General features: G+C 42.8%; 1 protein-coding gene across 1 annotated transcript; it reads right to left on the bottom strand.

Annotated features, from left to right (window-relative positions):
• Window positions 1-15,055: 15,055 nt before the first annotated feature.
• On the bottom strand, window positions 15,056-20,395 carry TMEM215 (transmembrane protein 215). Its single transcript, XM_051831486.3, has 2 exons — window positions 20,065-20,395; window positions 15,056-19,823 (listed from the first exon to the last, which is right to left on the bottom strand). The coding sequence occupies exon 2, from the start codon at window positions 19,774-19,776 to the stop codon at window positions 19,069-19,071; it is 708 nt and encodes a 235-aa protein (XP_051687446.1). The 5' UTR covers window positions 19,777-19,823; window positions 20,065-20,395; the 3' UTR covers window positions 15,056-19,068.
• Window positions 20,396-20,742: the final 347 nt, after the last annotated feature.

The raw sequence follows: 20,742 nt of genomic DNA, 5'->3' as shown, positions 1-20,742 counted from the left end.
TTTTGAACAAACTTATCTGTTAGTTCAAGTAGAAATAGGAAAAATGATACTTTTATTTTACCTTCATTTATTCCTTCTCTAATGCCCTTCCTTTCCTTGTGTAGCTTATAGTTTTTGACATATAATTTTCTTCTCTTTGAAGAACATTTAACATTTCTTGCAAGACAGGTCTACTGGCTACAAGCACCCTATTTTTTTTTGTTTGAGGAAGCCTTTATTTCTCTTTCATTTTTGAAGAATAATTTCACAGGATGAAAAATTGTAGGTTGGTGATTTTTCTCTCTCAGCATTTTAAATATTTCACTCTACTCTCTTGTTTGTGTGATTTCTGAGGATAAGTCAGATGTGATTATTTTTTCTCCTTATAGGTAATATGTTCTGATTTCTTTCAAGATTTTTATCTTGATTTTATTGTGACTTGAAGATATGCTTTGGCGTTTTGGGGAGGCAGAGGAGATGGGACTTATCCTGCTTGATGTTCCCTCATCTTCTTGGATATGTGGTTGGGTCCACCATTAATTTGGGGGAAATTCTCAGTAATTGTTGCTTCAAAGCTTGCTTCAGTTCCTTTCTTTCTTCTCCTTTTGAAATTCCCACTAAGCACTTTATATACTTTGTAGTTGTCACACAGTTCTTGGATTTTCTATTCTATCTTTTTTTCTCTTTGCTTTTTAGTTCTGGAAGTTTCTTTTTTTAACTTTTATTTAACAAATATAAATTTCCAAAGTATGGCTTATGGATTACAGTGGCTTTTTGCCCCCCATAACTTCCCTGCCACCCACAACCCTCCCATCTCCCGCTCCCTCTCCCATTCCATGGAAGTTTCTATTGACATATTCTCAATCTTGGAAATTCTTCCCTGACTGATATCCAGTCTGCTGTTGAGCCCATCAAAGGATTTCCTAATTACTATTACAGAGGCCAGCACTGTGGCACAGTGAGTTAATGCCCTGGCTTGCAGCGCCGGCATCCCATATGGGAGCCAGTTCAGGTCCCGTCTGCTCTCCTTCCAATCCAGCTCCCAGCTGATGCATCTGGGAAAGCAGTGGAAGGTGGCTTAGTGCTTGACCGCTGCACCCATGTGGGAAACCTGGAAGAAGCTCCTGGCTCCTGACTTCTGCCTGGCCCAGAGCCAGGTCATTGGCACCATTTGGGGTGTGAATTAGCAGATGGAGGACCTCCCTCTCTGTCTATTTCTACCTATATCTGTAACTGTGCCTTTCAAATAAGTAAAAACAAATTGTAAAAAAATTACTGCTCTAGCATTTGTTTTTTGATTCTTTAAAATTATTTTTATCTTTTAATTCCATTTTCCATGAATCAATTTTTTAATTTATTTGAAAAGCAGAGAGAGTCAGAGAAGAGTGTGTGAGTGAGCCATAGACAAAGATATACATGTTCCATTTACTTGTTTACTCCCTAAATGTCCACAATGGCTGGGGATGGGCCAGACTGAAGCTGAGAGCTGAGAACTCAGTCCAGGTCTCCAAGTACTTCAGCCATCACTTGCCTACTCCTAGAATTTGTATTAGCAGAAATCTGGATTTGGGAGCAAAGCTGTACTCTAAAGCTAGACACTCTGATATGGTAGGTAGGCATCCCAAGTGGCACCTTAACTGTTGTACAAACACCTGCTCTCTTTTTGATTTTTTCTTAGAGTTTCTATCTATTCTTATACATTGACTAGAGTCCTTAGGTTTTATTTTTTTAAAGATATATTTACTTATTTGAAAGTTAGAGCTACAGAAAGAGAGGGAGAGACAGAGAGAAAGAGAAAGATTTGCCATCCATTGGTTCATTCTCCAGGTAACCACAATGGCCAAGGCTGGGCCAGGCAGAAACCAGGACCCATGAGCTTCATCTGGGTGTCCCACATGGGTGGCAGCAGCCCAAACATTTGGGCCATCCTCCGCTGCTTTCCCAGGCCATTAGAGGGAGGTAGATTGGAAGTGGAGCAGCTGGGACTTGAACTGGCACCCATATGGGATGTTGGTGCTGCAGATGGCAGCTTAACCCAATATATCACAGTGCTGGCCCCAAGCTCTTAGTTTTAGATTTGTAGTCTGATAATTTAGAAATCTCTGCCATACTTGAGTCTGGTTCTAATGCTTTGTCTCTTCAAAAAGGGATATTTTTGTTTGTTTTGCCTTTTAGAATGTCCTGTAATTTTTAATAGAAATCTTGGCAAGTGCACTGGGTGAAAGGAACTCTGTTCAGCAGGTCCTTAATGAAGTGGTGATAGGTTTAAAGGGAGGGGAAGTACATGTAGTTCTATGGTCAGGTCTCTCAGCCTTTTAGGGAGATGATGTCCCTGTGGGGTGAACTTCACAAGTGCCACTCAATCTCCTCTCCCCATACATGTGACAGCATGGCTTACCAAGACTAGAACTGGGTATTATTTCACTCCCTCTAGGTCTGTCAGGCTCTGATAAATCTCTAAAAGTTTAGACTCTTGGTTTCTCTTGAGGGTAGGCCTTAAGGGTAGAATGTTCTGGTGTATCTTCTCTTTCCCTGCTGGAAGCACAAGGGATTGTTCTGATTTACTATGATTAAACTGGGAGAGCTCTAGGAGGCAAGACTTGGAAAACTGTGGGGGGTCTATCTGGAATTTTTCTCTCTCAGATTTGTCTACCCTGAGCCTCTAGCCATTTGTCAGTTAAGGTTCAGGTTTTTCTTACCCTGGTACTCATGCCTGTAGAGGTTTCTGCTTCGATAAATTGTGATTTTTCTGCATTATCTTTCTCTTTAGGTTTGGGGAACAGCAGCTCGATCTAAGAAGATACTGATTTTTAATTTGTCCAAATTTTTACTTGTTATTTGGGTGGAGCGATGACTTTGAATCTCCTTACATGCTGGACCAGAAACTGAATGATAATTTTTTCAGGGTGAGACCTGGTTTTTTTAATTCATGTTCTTACTGTAGGGTTTCCTTGGTTGACAGAGGGGGCATGGCACTTGGCAAAGATCCTTTGAAAACAGGACCCAGCAGTGTCATGGGATGTGAAGAATTCATTTTAGAGAGCCAGTGACCCAGGACCTTCCTCCTGAGTCCTTGTCAGAGCTGGTCTGAAGGGTTGATTAATTAATTAAGATTAAGTGTGGATGAGTCGCAAAGAGAAGCCTTTTGAGGACGTTGATGAATGTGAAGAGCTTTCCATGATCCACAAGATAAAGAAACTGCCAAGTGAGAATCTACTTTAAAATATTTCTAGTCTAAGAATATTCAAGCTGAGAGTTTATAACTTCAAAATCTCAAAGAGTACGATATGCTGGTAGGAAAAACCAAGTCACTCACCAAATCCTGGTGAACCCTTAAGTTTTGAAGCAGAGAAGTTTCTACGGGTAAGAGGGTGCACAACTTTTCATGATAGCATACTTCTAGAACTCTTACCCCCAAAAAAAGCAATGGATGCAAATTTATTTGTTTACTGCTATGGAAAACATTTAGAAATTAGTGACAACAAACTTGAGGGTAGCCATTTTATCTCACACATCTGTTGTTGACCACTGATGAAAGTGCATATTCTAGTCATAGGACTTCAAGTTATTCACTTTGTGCACCAACCACACCTGATTCATCCCTTTCTTTTGTCCTTGATTTGCTTGTGTATGGTAGTAGATGTAGTCAGGACCCACTCACAGCTGCCAAGTACTGTATAAGTGCACACTAACCTGGCAGTCTTCCATATGCAGCCCTTAGGACTCTTCCTTAAGAGTTCTTTCTGGGGGGCCAGTGCTGTGGCACAGCAGGTTATAGCCACAGCCTGCAGTGTTGGTATCTCTTATAGGTGCCGGTTCGAGTCCTGGTTGCTCCACTTCTGATCCAGCTCCCTGCTAATGCACCTGGGAAAGCAGAAAAAGATGGCCCATGTGCTTGGGACCTTGTACTTACGTGCAAGACCCAGAAGAAGCTCTTGGCTCCTGGCTTCAGCATGGCCCAGCCCTGGTCATTGTGGCCATTTGGAAGATCTTTCTGTCTCTCCTTCTCTCTGTTACTCTGGCTGTCAAATTATTATATATATATAAAAGAATTCTCCCTGGGTACTGTAGCCTGCTCAGCTGTGTACAAGGCAGTACCTTGGACTTAATGCCTTCTTGAGAGCATCCCTCAGCTAATGACAGAATGGATAGCTAATGGAATGGATAGATTAGTACGCTAGCTTCCTTGCTCTTCAGAATGGGGCCGTTTCTAAGGTTTGCTCTACACTATGTCCCAGGCAGAACTAAGTCCAAGTTGCCCACTGCTGCAACTTGTTCAGTAGTACCTCTTGGTTGTTTCTCACTTTCCACTCCTCTACTGATGCTTTCTAGGATTGTGTTTCAAATAAACTAACATCCTTGGCTCAGTGTCTGCCTCTAGAAAAATCCTGCAGAAGACCATTTTAAAAATCACATTGACTATATAGGGTTTTAAATTACTTTTAGTCCTTTTTAGAATATGGTGGGGCATAAACAAATGAAAATAAACTGACATTATTATCAACTTTTATCCAACCCAGTTTTTGCAACGTCTGATTCCACAACTTCTGATTTTGATTTCAAATGTAGAAATTTGCAAGACCAGAATAAAAGCTGCTATATACCTTTCATTCAGTTTCCCATCTCGCTTTCACTGAGGTTATATTTGTCTTATCATTTGTCTTGTTCCATTTTTGCTGTTATAGCAGAATATCTGGTATTTTGTCTTGTTCAATTTTTGCTAATATAAGGGAATACCTGGTTAATTTTAATGAACAAAAATGAATTAGTTTACAGGTATGGAGGCTAGGAAGTCTAAGATCAAGGGGCCAGAATCTGGCAAGGTCTTTCTTCCTGCCCCATCCCATGGAGGAAGACAGAAGGACAAGAGAGGGCAAGAGAGTGATTCTGAAGCTTCAAGCTTCTTTTGTAATGGTCATGAATCTTCTTTTTTTAAGCTTTACTTTATTTAATTGAAAAGAAGAGTTACGGGAGTGGGGGAGAGAGAGAGAGAGAGAGGCCTTCCATCCACTAGTTCACTCCTCAAATGGCTGCAACAGCCGGAACTGGGCCAACGAAGGCCAGGAGCTTCTTCTGGGTCTCCCACATGGGTGCAGGGGCCAAGCACTTGGGCCATCTTCCACTGATTTTCCAGTCCATTAGCAGGGAATTGGATTGGAAGTGGAGCCTCTGGGACTCAAACTAGAGCCCATACGGGATGCCGGCACTGCAGACCATGGCTTAATCTGCTGTGCTGCTGTGCCACAGTGCCGGCCCCATGAATCCATTTGTGAGGGCAGAGCCCTTATAACCTGAACTCCTCTCTTTGGTCCCACTTCCCAGTCCTGTTGTACTGGGGATTAAGTTTCCAAGGCATACTTTCGAGGGGACGCATTCAAACCATAGCATCATTCTTCTGAACTTTGAGAATGAGGTGCAGACATCATGCTATTTTAATCATAAGATATTTTGCTATTTATTTCCTGAAAATGAAGACTTTCTTCTATATAATCACAGCACAGTGATCAAAACCAGAAAATTAACTCCAATATAGTGCTATTATGTAATCTATAAGCTTTATTATAATTTTGCTAACTGTCTCAATAATGTTTACTAGTGGTTGCTTTCCCCCTTTGGTTGAGTATCTGATCCAGGATTATACTTTACATTCGCTGTCATGTCTCCAGTCTCATTTAATCAAGATCCGTTCTTAATCTTTGTCTTTTATGAACTTGAAGCATACAAGTGTGTACTTTGGAAAGTACAAGCTAGTTATTTTGTAAAGTGCTCCCTAATTTGGATTTTATTTTTTAAAAACATTTATTTTATTTATTTGAAAGAGTTACAGAGAAAAAGTAAGGGAGATGATGAAGGAGAGGGAGAATGGTGGGAGGGGGGGAAGAAAACAGAGAAAAGAGAAAAGAAAAGAGGTCTTTTCCTTCTGCAGGTTCACTCCCCAAGTGGCCATGACAACAAGGGCTGGGCCAGACTGGAGCCAGAAGCCTGGAACTCCATCCTGTTCTCACATGTGGAGACCTGAACTATCTTCTGCTGCTTTCCTGAGCACATTAGCAGGGAGCTGGATCAGAAGCAGAGCAGCTGGGACTCAATATGGAATGCTGGCATTATAAGCAGCAGCTCAACCCACTATGCCACAACACAGGACCCCAAAATAAAGAATTGTTTAAAGCAACATAGGAACGTAACAAAGACATGTAAGAGCCAACTGAAAAGAGGTCCCCTTGACCAAATCTGGGACAATTTTATTATTTAAAAATTATAGTGACAGATTATCACCCACTCCATAAAATAATTATGAATGGATAATTAAAAATTGAAGGGCAAGTGTTTTACCTAGCTGTTAATTATGCTTCTAATAGGATACCTATACCACATATCATGGTATCTGGGTCCAAGTCCTGGTTCAATCTCCTGATTCCAGCTTCCTGCAAATACATACACAGGGAAGCAGCAGATTATGGCTCAAATAGTTGGGTCTCTGCCACCAATCTGGGAGATCTGAATTATGTTCCTAGCTCCTGGCCTTGACCTGATCCAGCTCTGGTTGCTGTGGGCAACTGGGGAGTGAACCAGCAGATAGGAACTCTGCCATTCTGTCTCTGTCTCTTTGACTCTCAAGTAAAATAAGTACACAAATTTAAAAATGACAGTTATTTGTCAATCATATCTGAATATGGCTCAAAAAGATGGTAGTAATAGATCATAATTTATTGCATAAAACAACCCATGAATCCATACCCATATGCAAATAAATAGAAGGAGAAGAAGGAAATTCTCTTTCTTAGAGTAGAATTCCTGTTAATAACTGTGGAATGAATAAAGAAAAATGAACATTTAGCAATGATTATAGTAATAGTTGACTTAGGAAGGGATCACTGATGTCTGGTAAAACTTGGATCATTGGACTATAGCCATGCTAATCAATAATTACACCATCCAACTTCCTTTGATCAAACAGAGTGCTTTGTCAGTACTCTGTTGGGAAAGACAAACAGAAGACTGTGTCCTCCCTAGACTTTGAGTAGCCTAATAGCTAGTAGAGAAGATTTGTGTGCTCAAATCATTGTAACACAGAGAAGAAACTGCTGGTGTTGCATAGAAAATGAAGGAGAAAAAGGATGCTAGACGGATGGCACAGTGTATTAACCCAGGTAGGCACTGTTCTTGTATTGTCCCCAATGTGCACACCATCCCCCAACATCAAATGTTTTCAACAAGGAAGAAAATAGGCTGCTAGTCCCTGGGACTGATGAGTGAGGAGGGAGAGAGATGTCTTTGTGAGCAGCTGCTGATTTGGTTTCCAAGGGAAACAGTGGCAGAAGCTGCAAAAGAAAAGAGTGGGAAGGCTGTGCGTTAACATCGAGGGGTCAGTGTTCTGTGAGGTGTCTGTGCATAGGGGGTTATCTGGGCTGCCCCCGTGGAGTTGCATCATGCAGAATATTAAAGTGTTGGGAAATTGATAAGCAACAAATTTTAATTTTTCTATCTGAGTTTCCTGAGGAGACCCTCATTCTTGGAATTTATTTTCCCCATCCGCCATCAAACCTTCTATTGCTTTCTCAGGGCCATTGTTTTATTTTCTGTTCTATACAGTTCGCAGGCACCAGTCACAGGGTGGGAAGAAAAAAATGAGCTGTTGGGGTCCATGCACTAAAACAGTACAAAGGAAAATGATAAAGCAAATCACTCTCTTTTTTTTTCCCCCTGGCTCTCTGAGAAGGCTTCTAAGATCTCTAATCCCAATCTCTATTCCAAGGTCACCACTGGAACCTGGTTCAGATACATTCCCTGCAACTCCAGTGTAGCTGTGAATCATCCTCTGGGGTCCCGCTGTGTGCTCAGGAATGGTTTGATAGGGAGATGAGTCCATCAGGCAGGGCTGGGACAAGTGATACCACCACGATGGAGCGGACTTTTATCAGGCAGACTGGGGGTCCAGGTCCCTGGTCCAGAGAGGGCCAGTCCCACCTGGGCTCCCATGTGTTTCTTGTCACTTCTTAAAAGGACTGGGTTTGGGCACACACTTGCAAGGTCTGGTGACAGGCAAGGAGTCGTGGGAACATGGAGCAAGATGCAGGGAAGGACAGAGCTGAGTCCCAGCATAGAAGGTCGGGTATACTCTCCTGAGGTGGAGTTCCAGTCTTAGGCATTAACTCACTGACTTATGTATTAATCTAGTTTCTTAGTTACTAAGTGCCTGCCATGTGCCAGACATTCGATCCCAGAGTAGCTCCAGGGACATAACTGCACCCACATTCTGTACCGGCCTCTGGACTATAAAAACCAATGAAAAGCACACACACGAAAGGAAGTGGCACAGGCTGTGAATTTTTTTAAAAATGTAATTTCTATTGCTTCTTGGCCTTTTGGCTAAGATCAAGTGTAAAAAAATGTAATTTCTGCTGAGTTGGAAATTCTGGAAGTGAGTACCAGCAACCTGTGTTTTAACAAGCCCTACCAGTAATTCTGATGTATGCTGGAGTGTGAGAACTACTGGCCCGCCTCAACGATATTTGCTCAAGTCTTGGGCAAGGGTCAGAGCTCTGGTTCAAAGGCCTCATGGGGTTGGGACTAGGAAAGGCAGAGATGTCAGTTTCCAGTGGAGTGTTGTGCCCATGCTATACTGCCTCTGCATCTTACAGATTCTTAGAGCTCTAACAACAACTCCTCGCCAGTTTTGCTATCTAGAGTGAAGGCAGGGCCTGGACCCCCCGTTGGGCACACTTAGGGAAGTTAACATCCAGAAGTAGCACATGTCTGCAGCTCATCTTCACCCTGATCCTCCGTCTTCTCCCTGCTGGGAGAAGAGCGGTTTATTAGGAGACTGTTCCTGGGGAAACGACACGTCCAGGAAAATGAGGGTGACTCTGGAGGTTATGTAACTTCTCCCATGTGCCTTCAGTTCTTCAATCTTTCTGGTTTCTGGAGGCTTGGTTTTACAGGCGAGTGCTTCTAGATTGAGGCATTAGGGCAAGATCTCACATGTGTAGTTCACTGGATGCTAGTCTGAGAGAAGCTACATGGGATACTGCACACTAAGTCCCTTTGTCATATGGCCCAGAGCATGATAAATGTTAGTAAATGGCCCTACATGATTTTTCTTCCAGTCAACACTGGGTATTTATTCAGTGCCCTTTATGTTCTAGGTCCTATTCTGAATGTTGGGGATACAGACAGCAAAAAAAAAAAAAAAAAAAAAAAAATTTTGTTTATCTTAGTGTAACCCAGCATTTCCCATGCCTGTTTGTCAAAATATTTTATTATGTAACACACACACACACACACACACACACACAACGTATTATGTAACAAACATTTCATGGGAGACTCCTTGAGAATGACAGATATATCTGTGTATTAAGGCACTTAAATTCCAGGCAGCTGGAATAAGAGAGAAATTAAAGGACACTTTGAAGCACATAAAATGTTGGAATGTTGGTTCACAGAGATATAAATCTGGTCAACATCCTAATTATTGTTGGCCTGTCCGTAATGAGAAAATAAAGTTCCCCATGTATCAAACTGTCTATAATAATGAGAAGTATCCCCGGGGATGGGGATTGCAGGAGCTAGCCTTATAGCAGATATTTTCATTTAAGAACAGCTCCCTCTGGTGTTCGGGGGAAGAACCAGGAATGGGATTGGCTTAGAAGGCCTCCCACTTTCAGGGGGCACGGCTTTGGTAGACCCTTGGGTGAGAGCGGGGCCACTTTCAGGAGACACAGTGCGTTCTCTGCCTCTGTCCTCTCCAGGAAGCATTGGCTGTACCGGACCAGGAGAGCAGCCACGTGGAGGCTGGGAAGGACCCTCACCTGCTTCACAAGCCCCTCCTTCCCTGCAAGGAGCAAGGTGCGGTGACCAATCGGGCCCCTACTACTACTTCCTGGTTAAATTGGACGTGATGGGCTGAAGATGTTGGGCTGCGTGTGGTCCCAGATTGTACACGTGCCTGCCTGGGGGCTGCTAGGTTGTATATAGATGTACCTGGAAGGAGGCAGGCATGGGAACCTGCCAGGGCCCCTGGGAGGCATCAGGGGTGTTTGTCCCTGATGTCATGAGTTGGACGGCCCCTTAGCTCACACCATGCTGCACACATATCTCCTTCTTTTAATCTGGGATCATCCACCATTCCTGAGGCCCAGGAGAGGAAAGTGTTCTCTGCCCCTCCCTGCATTCTCAGGTCCAACATCCTCCTCTCAGGTTCTGCAGGTTCATGGAGGGTTGTCTCTAATGAGGAACCAAGTCTTAAGGTCCCAGACAGAGCCAGATTCTGGGAGACCAGACTTCTGAAGAGCTTCTGGTGGCTGCTCCTGGGCGGGCCTCCACACCATCATGCAGGGACTGCAGGGGCACCCGCACCGAGTCCAGAACCTTCCCAGGGCAAGCAGGCTGGCAGCATCATCCAGATTAGAAATGGCCAGGTCCATAAATGCATCAAGAAACTGGGGAGAGGACAGCATCAGAGCAGCCACGACGTCCTTTCTATGTGGGCTTTCTGCGTGGCATAGCGCCACGTAACAGGATGTGGCTGAAGAGCATGCCTGGGTCAGGGGTGTAAATCAGGCTGTGGCCCTGTGCTTCCAGTTGCACCCTAGTGCAGAGCCTTGGCCAGCTCCAGCCTGCAGAACCTGGCAATTTATTTTAATTTTATGTATATGTGCATTTATTTATTTATTTTTAAATTTTATTTAAGGAATACCAACTTCATGAAATTTCATATATACAGATTTAGGAACATAGTGATTCTTCCCCCTCTACCTCCCTCCCACCTATACTCCTACCCTTCTTCCTATTCCCATTCCCGTTCTTATTCTTTGCAAAGATCTATTTTCAGTTAACTTCATACTCATAAGATTAACCCTACACTAGGTAGAGAGTTCAACAAATAGTATAAAGAAAAAATAAAACAAAACCAATCAAACAAAAAGCATTGTTCCTCAACAGTCAAGAAAAGGGCTGTTCAAAATCATCACATCACAAAGTGTCAATTTCACTCCTATAGATTACCTTTTAGAAACTCTATTAACCACAGATCAGAGAGAACATATGGGATTTGTCTTTTTGGGACTGGCTTATTTCACTAAGTGTAATGGTTTCCAATTGCATCCATTTTGTTGCAAATGACAGGATTTCATTTTTTTTAACCACTGTATAGTATTTCATAGTGTATGTATACCCTAATTTCTTTATCCAGTCTTTAGTTGATGGACATCTGGTTTGACTCCATATCTTAGCTGTTGTAAATTGAGCTGCAATGAACATGGGGGTACTGGTAACTTTTTCATATGTTGATTTTATTTCCTTTGGGTAAATTCCCAAGAGTGGGATGGAAAGTCTATAATCAGATTTCTGATATATCTCCATAGTAACCTGGCCATTTTATTTTTATTTGTAGTTGACAGATAATTCTATATATTTATAGGGTACAATGTGATGTTTTGATATTTGTGTATGTTTGGAGACTGTGTCAAGCTAATTAACACAATCACCTAAAATACCAATTTCTGTAACGAGAATATTTACATCAAGTCTAGTAGCAAATTTGAAATATACACCATGTTGTTATTATCTCTGGTCATTAATAGATCTCAGAAGTGTATTCCTCCTCTTTACTCCAAGTTAGACTTTGTTAGATCCCACATATGAGTGAGACCGTGTGGTATTTGTCTTCCTGTGTGTGGTTATTTCACTTAGCATCATGGCCCCCAGTTTCAGTCACATTGCTATCATTGGCAGGATTTCCTCCTTTCCTTTTTCTGGTGGAATGGTGTCCACTGCATATGTCTACTACGTTTATGCTTCCCGATCTTGGCAATTTGTGAATAATGTTGCAATGACCACAGCAGCACAGATAACTCTTTGATGTGCTGACTTCATATACCCAATAGTGGGGTTATTCAATCACATGCTAACTGTATTTATTGGGTTTTTTTTTTGAAGAAACTACATACTAATTTACATTTTCACCAACAGTGTGCAAGGATTCCCTTTTCTCCACATCCTTGCCAACATTTCTTATCTTTTTCGATAACAAGCCACTCTAAGAGATCTGAGGTGATATCTCAGTGTCATTTTAATTTGCTTTCCTCTGATGATTAATGATATTGAACTTTTTTTTCATATATACCTATTGGCCATTTGTATGTCTTCTTTGAAAAATGTCTTTGCCCATTTTAAAATTGAGTTATCCGGGATTTGATGTTGAGTGTTTGAGTTCATTGTGTTTTTCGAATTGTAACCTCTTATCAGATGTCTGGGTTGCAAAAATCCACTCCCTCCACCCCGTGTGTCATCTCTTCATTCTTTGGTTGTTTCCTTTGTTCCTTTGCTGTGCAGAAGCTTCTTACTGTAATGCAATCCTGTTGCTTATTTCTTGCTTTTGTGGCCTGTTGCTCCTGGTGTCTGAGCCAAAAAACCAGCTGGGCTCTGTGTTCCTGCAGTGTGAAGGGTGAGCGCCTGCCTTGGTGTATGTGTGTGGGGTCCTGCCTGGGACTGAGCTCAGTCTCTGCTGCTCTGCTCTAGCTCCAGCCTGGATCATGCTGTCAGACTCTCAGCCCTGGCTTCCGTATTGTGGCTTGCAATTTTTCAGTAGGAAAGTTTGATGGAATTTGAACATTTGCAATTATTTGACTGAACCACCTTCAGCTTTGTAATCTTTGTTCACTCTATATTCCTTTAATTTCTTGGTTTTTATTGTACTTCCTGGTCTTTTTTTTTTTTTGCTTTGTTTTACTCATTTGCTCTTGTTGGATGCTATTTTGTATTTCTTTTAACTCTGTCTAGCAGGATATTTCTAGCTAAATTTTTCCATTTTTTGGGAATATACTTTTAAGTATACATACTTATTTGCTTAGGCATTTAAAAATATATCAAAATTATCTAGCATTTTGCTCTTTGCTTTACATTTTCAAACGTCTTTCTGTTTGGTTTGTTTTCTCTTGGTGCATTTGCTAGCATTTGCTTTTCTGTTATAGATGAGTAATGGTGATTTCCAGGGGGAGCGGAGGAGGAGTGGATACCACAGCAGGGACTGGCTCAGTTGGGGACTGCTGGCTCGCTCCCCTCTGCTGACAGCTCAGCACAGCCTCTCCATTTGCTTTCCTGCCTACCCCTTCTCAAAGAGGGTCTTACTATCATCGAAGGAGATGCGGGCATTCACCGTGGTCAAGAAAAAGTGTTAACTCGAATCAAATGTCAATATTCCACAGACAGTCAGGAGTTCACAGAACAAATTTTACAAGTCAGAAGTTATTGAGCCTGACCTCAACTACTGCTCTCGGAAATTGCTGAACAGCACCATCGTGTTGTTTCAGACCAAACTAGGGCTTCTCCGAATCACAAGCCAAGGTGTCTAAGTCTCTCACAGCCTTTATGAAGAAAGGGAACTGCACCGGGGTAGGGGATGAGGATCTGCAACTCAGCTCTTCAATATCAACCGAGAGAATACTCAGGTGGTCCTGAAAGTTCTGGTGAGAATTATCGGAGGGAAGCTTAATAGAGGGGTAGGAGTCAAAGCTGGGGAATTACATTTTGCTGACCTACTTGCAGGGTTAGCCTGAGTGCATTGATTTGCCTTCTTTCCCTTGGAAAGATTAGAAGTCACATCCTCCTGGAACCACCAGCGCCTGTCAGGTGTTTGGTGCAGTCCCTGACTCATTGGGTGAAAGGGGAGGGGAGCAGTAGTTAGGTCAGTCATGGAGGGAGGGGGAATGTTCTGGACAGGTTTTTCTCTTTCTTCTCCTTGTTATGTAAGATGTGGTTCCCCCAAAGGAACAATGTATTTGCATAATACATATGAGGCCCCAACCCACAGAAGCATATTTTAACCCCCAGTGTTGCTGACTAAATCAGTTCTTAAGGGAGGTAGGTTTGAGGGTAACCTAAATGGTGCAAGGTAGAGTTGTCACTTAACAAGGCAGGGTATGCACTGGTAGGGGCAGGTAGGTAGAAAGATGGATAAGTGGGGTCCTGCCCCCAAAGAGCTCACATTGTGATTGGAGAGATGGACACATGTTTAACTAACGTGTGCAGTGACAGTGGTGGGCAGCCTGGTCAGACCAGAGAAGAACAGACATTTTAGTTCTCAGTGAGAAAACCCAGAAGGTTGTGGGAGATGTAGCAGCTGGTCCTTGAAGGATGTTAGGGCATTAGGTGAGAAAAAGGCTGAGGGAAAGGCTCAGGGTGATTGGCTACAGGGCAAAATCAGGAATAGCAGAAGCTGCTGCAGCGAGCTGTGGTAGGAAGCAGGGGCACAGGTGCAGAGTGGGCCTTTCCGAGGGGCTCTAATCACCTCCATAGAACGTTACTGCCCGTATTCTTGATGTTGAATTACATACAGCAAGTGATTTTCAAAAGTCCATTTATTTTCAAGCAAATGTGGCTTTGCCTTAGACTAAAGAATTATTTTATATACTGTAGTTCATTACCATGAAAAATAAGAAAGTGATTAATTGCAAAACTATATTTTATATTTAACTTTCTGGAGATTTGTCAAAGAGCACACAAGAGGTTTTTAATAGCTTCATGTTCCATTTCATATTTGGTCCATTTTCTAACTCTGTATCTTATTAGGGAGAAAGCATGCAAAGCCTCACGTTGTCACCAAGGATACCAAGTCTGCGGGCTCTAATCTGGGGTTAGGAGGAGGAATACAGGGAAAGATAAAGAAAAGATCCCTAACAAGGGTCAGGCCCAGGCACAACTTCCAAAGGCCAAGGAACGTAGTCCGTGCGTGTTTGAGTATCTGGGTTGCATCATGTGCAGGCTGAGCAACCTTAATCTGAAAACCTGATGAAGTACTCCAACACCCCAAACCTTTTGGTTTTTCAATACATTTTGGATTTTAGATTTTCAGATTAGGGGTGACCGCCTGGTAAAGCCTACGAAAATATTCCGAAATCTAAAAAATGCTGAAATCTGCAACATTCCTGTTCCCAAGCATTTCAGAGAAGGGGTACTCAACTTGTATAGACTTCTTCAGTTGGGGGACCCTAGAGTGAAGACCCTGTGAGAAATCAGCTATTTCCCAGACTTAGGGGGTTTACACTGATTTTATGTCAACTGGACAGGAGGCTGAAAGGAGTTCAGTCCTTTATTGAGCTGTTTGGTTGAGCCAAGCATTTGTCCGCATTTCCATCTTCAGTTTAATTTTTCTTGGTAAAGAGTTGACACAGAAAACTCATGGACAGAGTCTTTTGAGTTCCTGAAATTTCAGGTCATTTGTAAGTCACTCATAAGTAGCAATACACATACATATGAAATATATTACAAAACATACAGTGAGGTACTTTACGAAAATGCTTTTGGAATATTACAAGGTATTTATTACTGTTTAAGTCCATTTATCATTTTGCTTGTTGAACATTGTGCTCCTGAAGACTGCCACCTGTGTAGACTCATTTCGAGAAAGACACAAGGGGTGTCGTACCTGGGGAGAGGTCTCATCTTACTCTTAAAAATACTAGCCCTGCTCCTGATGGGAGGATCTTTTTGAGGACGCATCATGGTGTCTCTCACCCTATGTCTTAGAGCCACATGAGTGAAGAAAAGACCAAAACAATAATATGGAGGACTCTGAATCTTTTTACACATTTCTACCCCACTATCTCTTGTTTTCAAGGAGATAGCTTCTCAGTTGTAAAGTTTTATCTCTGTGGAATACAACAAATAATATAGCAGAGTTATCAACAATAGAAACATACACAAAACTATTCATAAAACTTGAAATCTGGTGAGTGATAAGGAATGGCATGATAAATTACAAAACAACACCAAAATAGCATATTACACTTGTTGCCTGATAATGAGGAACACTATATAGAGACATGAAAACATCCTTAGGATATAATTAGAAGAGACAAGGAAAAACAGATGTATAATAGGGAAGCTGTATGTGAAGGTGGAGGAGGCATGAGAAATACAATATCAAAAGAAAATATTAGGGTACTTCTAAAAGTTCTTGGAAAAATGGAAGCAAAAGGTAAGTTTATTTTGATGTGAAAATTTTCAAAATCCATGCATTGTTTTTTTCTCCATAATATGTATTTTCTATAGACTTTTTGGAGAGCCCTGATATGCATGGGTTTGAAGATTTTTTTGCCTGGAAATAAATCCATTTTTAAATTCTATTTTCTATGATGTATTCTTATATAGTAGTTCTGTTAGTATAACTGGATTGTGAATTTTCAAAAAATTTTTATGTGACAAAATATAGTAGTGGCAACAATAGTGAATTCAACAAATAAATGATACTGTGGGTGCAGATGGTATGTATTAATAAATAAGTAGAGATTGAGCTTTACAAAAGGGAAAAATCATTTAAAAGGATGAGCCTGCCTTTCCTATGTTTGCCAGTCAAATGGATATTAAATTAGATAATATCAAAACTTCTGCAAAGGCAATGGTTAACAGGGATTGGAGGAACCTGAACTGACCAGGTCAGGATTTGGTTTGTCAGCATGATTGCAGTGGAAAATAAACCTTGAAACACTTGTCTAATATGCACCAGCTTGGATATCTTGACTGAATTCACATGTAGTAATCAAGACACAGTTTGGAAAAAGAACACAGGCTAATAAATAGAAATGGAGAGCAACAGAAAGTCAACAGAGAAATTTCAAAAATAAAATGCCTACTTAAAATCAAGTAGAAATGATTATTTGGATTAATAGCAAAATGATGAAAATCAATGGCTACCTGAATTTGTATCTGGGAGCTATTGAGGGCTACCAGGAACAGTGATCACATGTCACATATATTTATATGAATAATTTGCTGCAGCTGCTGATTGGAATGAACTTCTCTTCTTTCTCTAAACCAGTGGTTGACCCTTGATTTGGAAATTGGGGTGTGTGTGTGTGTGTGTGTGTGTGCTGGGAAACAATTTGAGCTGGATCCCCAAAATCAGGAGGTAATTTTTTCAAACCCAAACCAAACCTTACAGTATCAGCATCTGCTTTCAGACCCCAAGGAAGCGTCGCTGTGTCCCTGTGAACATCTCCCCATCTTGGTCTCTCTTCGCCTCTAATGGTGTCCACAATAGTAATAACATCAGAGGAAGTCATTGTTCCTAAGAGTTATCCAATTTTGTTTACCTTTATAGAAATTTGATTTCCTGCTTCCAAAATGCATTAGAATAATTAAAGGGTTCTGTGATTTTAGGAAACTCTATCCCAACCCCCCAATCCAAAGTCAGTTACATTTAGTGCAAGGCTGTATATTAGATTACTTTGAGCTACACTAACTTGTATAAATTTCTCCTCAAAAATATTTTACATCTAGCATTTAAATTTTATTCCCAGGAATATATTGTGTTTAATTAAAAAATTGATAAGAAAATCTGTTTTCATGTACCTATAAAATTCTTTCGAGTAGTAGCGATTCCATTTGCATCTCATAATTTTAACATGAATTGCACAACTTTGGCATGCATTTTGCTGTAATTCATTTACTGGTAATATAAAAGGTGTCTTTGACATAATATCACAGAATAAACTGGGAATGGATGATAAAAATAATTTGGTGTAAGTCAGGGCCTGCCTTCATAGAGTAGGAAACAGATACAAGAAGATAAAATTGGCCCAAAATCATGTGTTTCATTTTCTGACATTGAAGCCCAACTCAAAAGATTTACATACTTTTATTCTTGAACTTGATGTGAAAATAGTAATTTTTAACAGCACAATTCTTAAGACAGAACAAGTGCTACCCTTAAGAATTGCAGAGTTAGACTTGAAATACACAGAAGGATGCCCCAAATTATTGTCCTCAGTTTTCCTCTTAGGAGAAGGTGACAAATTGACTACCTAAAATCATTGTTTATCCTAATCTTCAAGATGAAATCTACTGCCATTCCTAAAAATAATGTAATATTTCTCTTCAAAAGAGAACAAATGGTATTGTGGTTGATTGCCTCTTATCTATTGTGGTTGAACTTGTGCAATAGGAAATACAATTTTAAGTTGCCATTGTGATTTTGTTTGTGAATTTTTTTCCTCCTCAGCAGTGAAAATGTACAAAATAGAGATTTTTATCATGTAATGCTCACTGACAAGGTGAACTTGATACAATATGGGCTTCAGTTTCCTCTCATAGTTTAAGCCTTATTTCATTGGTGAACAGAAGCCTGTGGCGGTATTGAATACATGAACAAATAATGATACTTCCAAAGGTTTAACCATTGCATTTCAAACAAATTCTGCACAGCATTCAGGACTAAGGTGTTGACTTTCTAATTCTGAGATTTTAAAAGGCATGTAGAAATCAGGGTTACCAGTTCATATCTCTCAGACACTTGGCTACATATGTAAACTTCATTCTGTCCTGATGAAAACAAATTCTAATCTATGAAAACATTACATTAAGTCATTCTGCACCTGGTGAGGAAATTATACATGAATGATAATCGATGTTTAAAAAAAGCATTTCAGAGAAAGACCCAGAAAATCAATTTAGACAAAACTTTAAGAAGTAACCTCTTCATCCAAAAATATTACTTTTCACCTAGCTGGTCATACTTACTTACTTTACTTGAAATCATGATCTGGTCAAAGGATAATGCCATAAAACTCAATTACATAATTCAACTGTCTTTAATTCCCCTTTCTCAAAAACAATCCCTTCTAAGGGGGATTTGACTATTCTGTTTTGATTTTTTTTTTTAAATCAGTCAACATAAGGTGTGAAAAGCTTTTCGCCAGATAGAACTGATTTCATATAATGGAGCACTGACTTTTTTCTTTTGGTTTCTTCAGACAAAGCAGCTCAGTGTCCCTGGGTTCCTCTGATGCCTGCATCTGCAGCCCACTCCAGAGTTAGGCACTCTTTCCGTTATTTTACAAAACAGTCAACGTTGTTTCAGTCTGTGAAGAAGCAATCCAAGTGCTTCCTGCCCTCCCCAGCATCCTTCCCCTCACCAGCCTTCTCCAAAATGCCTATATCCACACATGCCTCTCAGGCACCAGAAGTCTGCACACCCGTCACATACCAGGTCCATTTCTAACAGCCTGAAGGCTGTTGGAGCAGAGCAGTCGCCTTCCGTTGGCAGCTGGCTGTCATGTTCATCAGCATGGCAGCCCTGGTATGCAAAGCTTAGACTATGGTCTCATGGTCCCACCTGCCTTGGCTCTGATTGATGTAACAACAGTACCTGTCATAGGGGCTGTTCTGCTTGTAGGAGCAAACGATGATACTGTCCTGGGGCACAAAGAAGATGCTGTCCTCCGGCTCAGGGCAGTCGGATCTGTCCCAGGCTGAGCCCTTGACGTCCAAGGCACTGTAGGCGAGGGAACTGCCTGAGGGACAGTAGCCATCCAGGTATCTGGATGTCTCCTCCCGATGCCCACTCTGGACCAGGCTCTGACATTCTCCCTCCTCTGTGGGTGTAGGGGTGGTGATGGAGCTGGCCATGGGCACCTCGCTCTGCCCCTGGGGGAGCGTTTTCCCCCGGAGGCCCCCCTTCTTGGCCAGCTCATCAGAGCTCCCCTTGCCCGACTCCAGGTCTGAAGGGGTCCTCAGCAGTTCCACCACCTCCTTGTCCTTCGGCTTCCGGAAGCAGGGCAGTTTGCGCACCCACAGCAGCTCGTTCTCGGGCCACTTGGTGCACCCCTCGGTTTTCCTGGCCAGGGCAATGGCTGCGATGCCTGGTAGGCAGATGGCCGGCCCGATGGCCAGGAGGGGGATGTTCCCCAGCGTCTCCCCCTTCATCCCAGAGACGGTGAACATGAAACCAAAGACCAGGAAGACACTGACCAGGGCCACCACCAGCCCAGTCCTTGGGTTAATGTCATCAGGCCGCATCTTTCACTCCATCCAGGTTGGGGGCCAGGGAGCGGGCTTCCTCTCTCCTGTCAGAGCCGAAATCACAGTGGGTTAAAAAAAAATCGAAGTTAAGTTTCCACCCACCAACTCTGTCTCCTTCTTGCTCTTTGCTTCAGACTCTTCCCCTTGTCTCCCCCAGTCTCTCTATCTTTCTCACGGTTCCTTGGCATTGTCTGTCTCCTTTCTCTCCCTCACTCCCTCTCTCACTATGGAAGTCTACGCCCACCCCCAAAAGAATGCACGTGCCGACGGGGGTCCCCGAGGTACCTGAGCTCCTGGCGGCTTCCGGGAGAAGGGAAAGCAGCTGGGCAGAGTCTCCTTCGGAACCTGCACCACAGCTGCCCCGTGGGTGCGCTCCCCGGGTTCGGGTTCTGGCAGGACAGGCTGGTTCTCCCTACTGACTCTGCCTCCGGGGTGTAGAATGTGGCCGAGGGTGAGTCCAGGCAGAGCCCGTGGGTCCCCGGGGTTCCGGAAGCCAAGCCGCCACCGCGCAGCCCCGAGCCCGCTCTGTGCACGGAGCGCCAGGCGCCCGCTGGAGGGAGGATGGACTTAGTCTGGAGCAGAGGAGCGCGGCGCGCGAGCCTGGCCCCGTTACATCACTGGCACAGCACGCTCGCAACTCCGGAGGGACGCGCGGGGGCGCGAGGGGTCAGATCTCAGGGGGCGGCGTGGAGGTGGGATGGGGGAGTCACCCGGCGGAAGGGGCGGCCCGGGGTCTCGTCGTCGGGTCTCGGCGCACAGCTGCCGAGAGCGCTGAGCTGGGCGGCGGAACCGGAGTCCCAGGCCCGGGAAGGGCTGGGTTAGTACAAGGCTGCGGGAGGCGGAGGCGGGACAGCGAACCCCAGGTCGATTTGCCCACGGGACGGTGGTTGGAATGTCTGTGCCTGGACTCCCTGTCCGCGCTCGCAGATTAGGTGCTAGCAGGAGATGACCATCGGGTACTCG

The sequence above is a fragment of the Oryctolagus cuniculus genome, chromosome 1 (genome assembly GCF_051225735.1).
Source record: "Oryctolagus cuniculus isolate XC-2025 breed Fujian yellow rabbit chromosome 1, ASM5122573v1, whole genome shotgun sequence".
Taxonomy (NCBI): Eukaryota; Metazoa; Chordata; class Mammalia; order Lagomorpha; family Leporidae; genus Oryctolagus; species Oryctolagus cuniculus.
The sequence above is the reverse complement of the archived record's forward strand: the minus strand, read 5'-3'. Positions and strand labels throughout refer to the sequence as shown.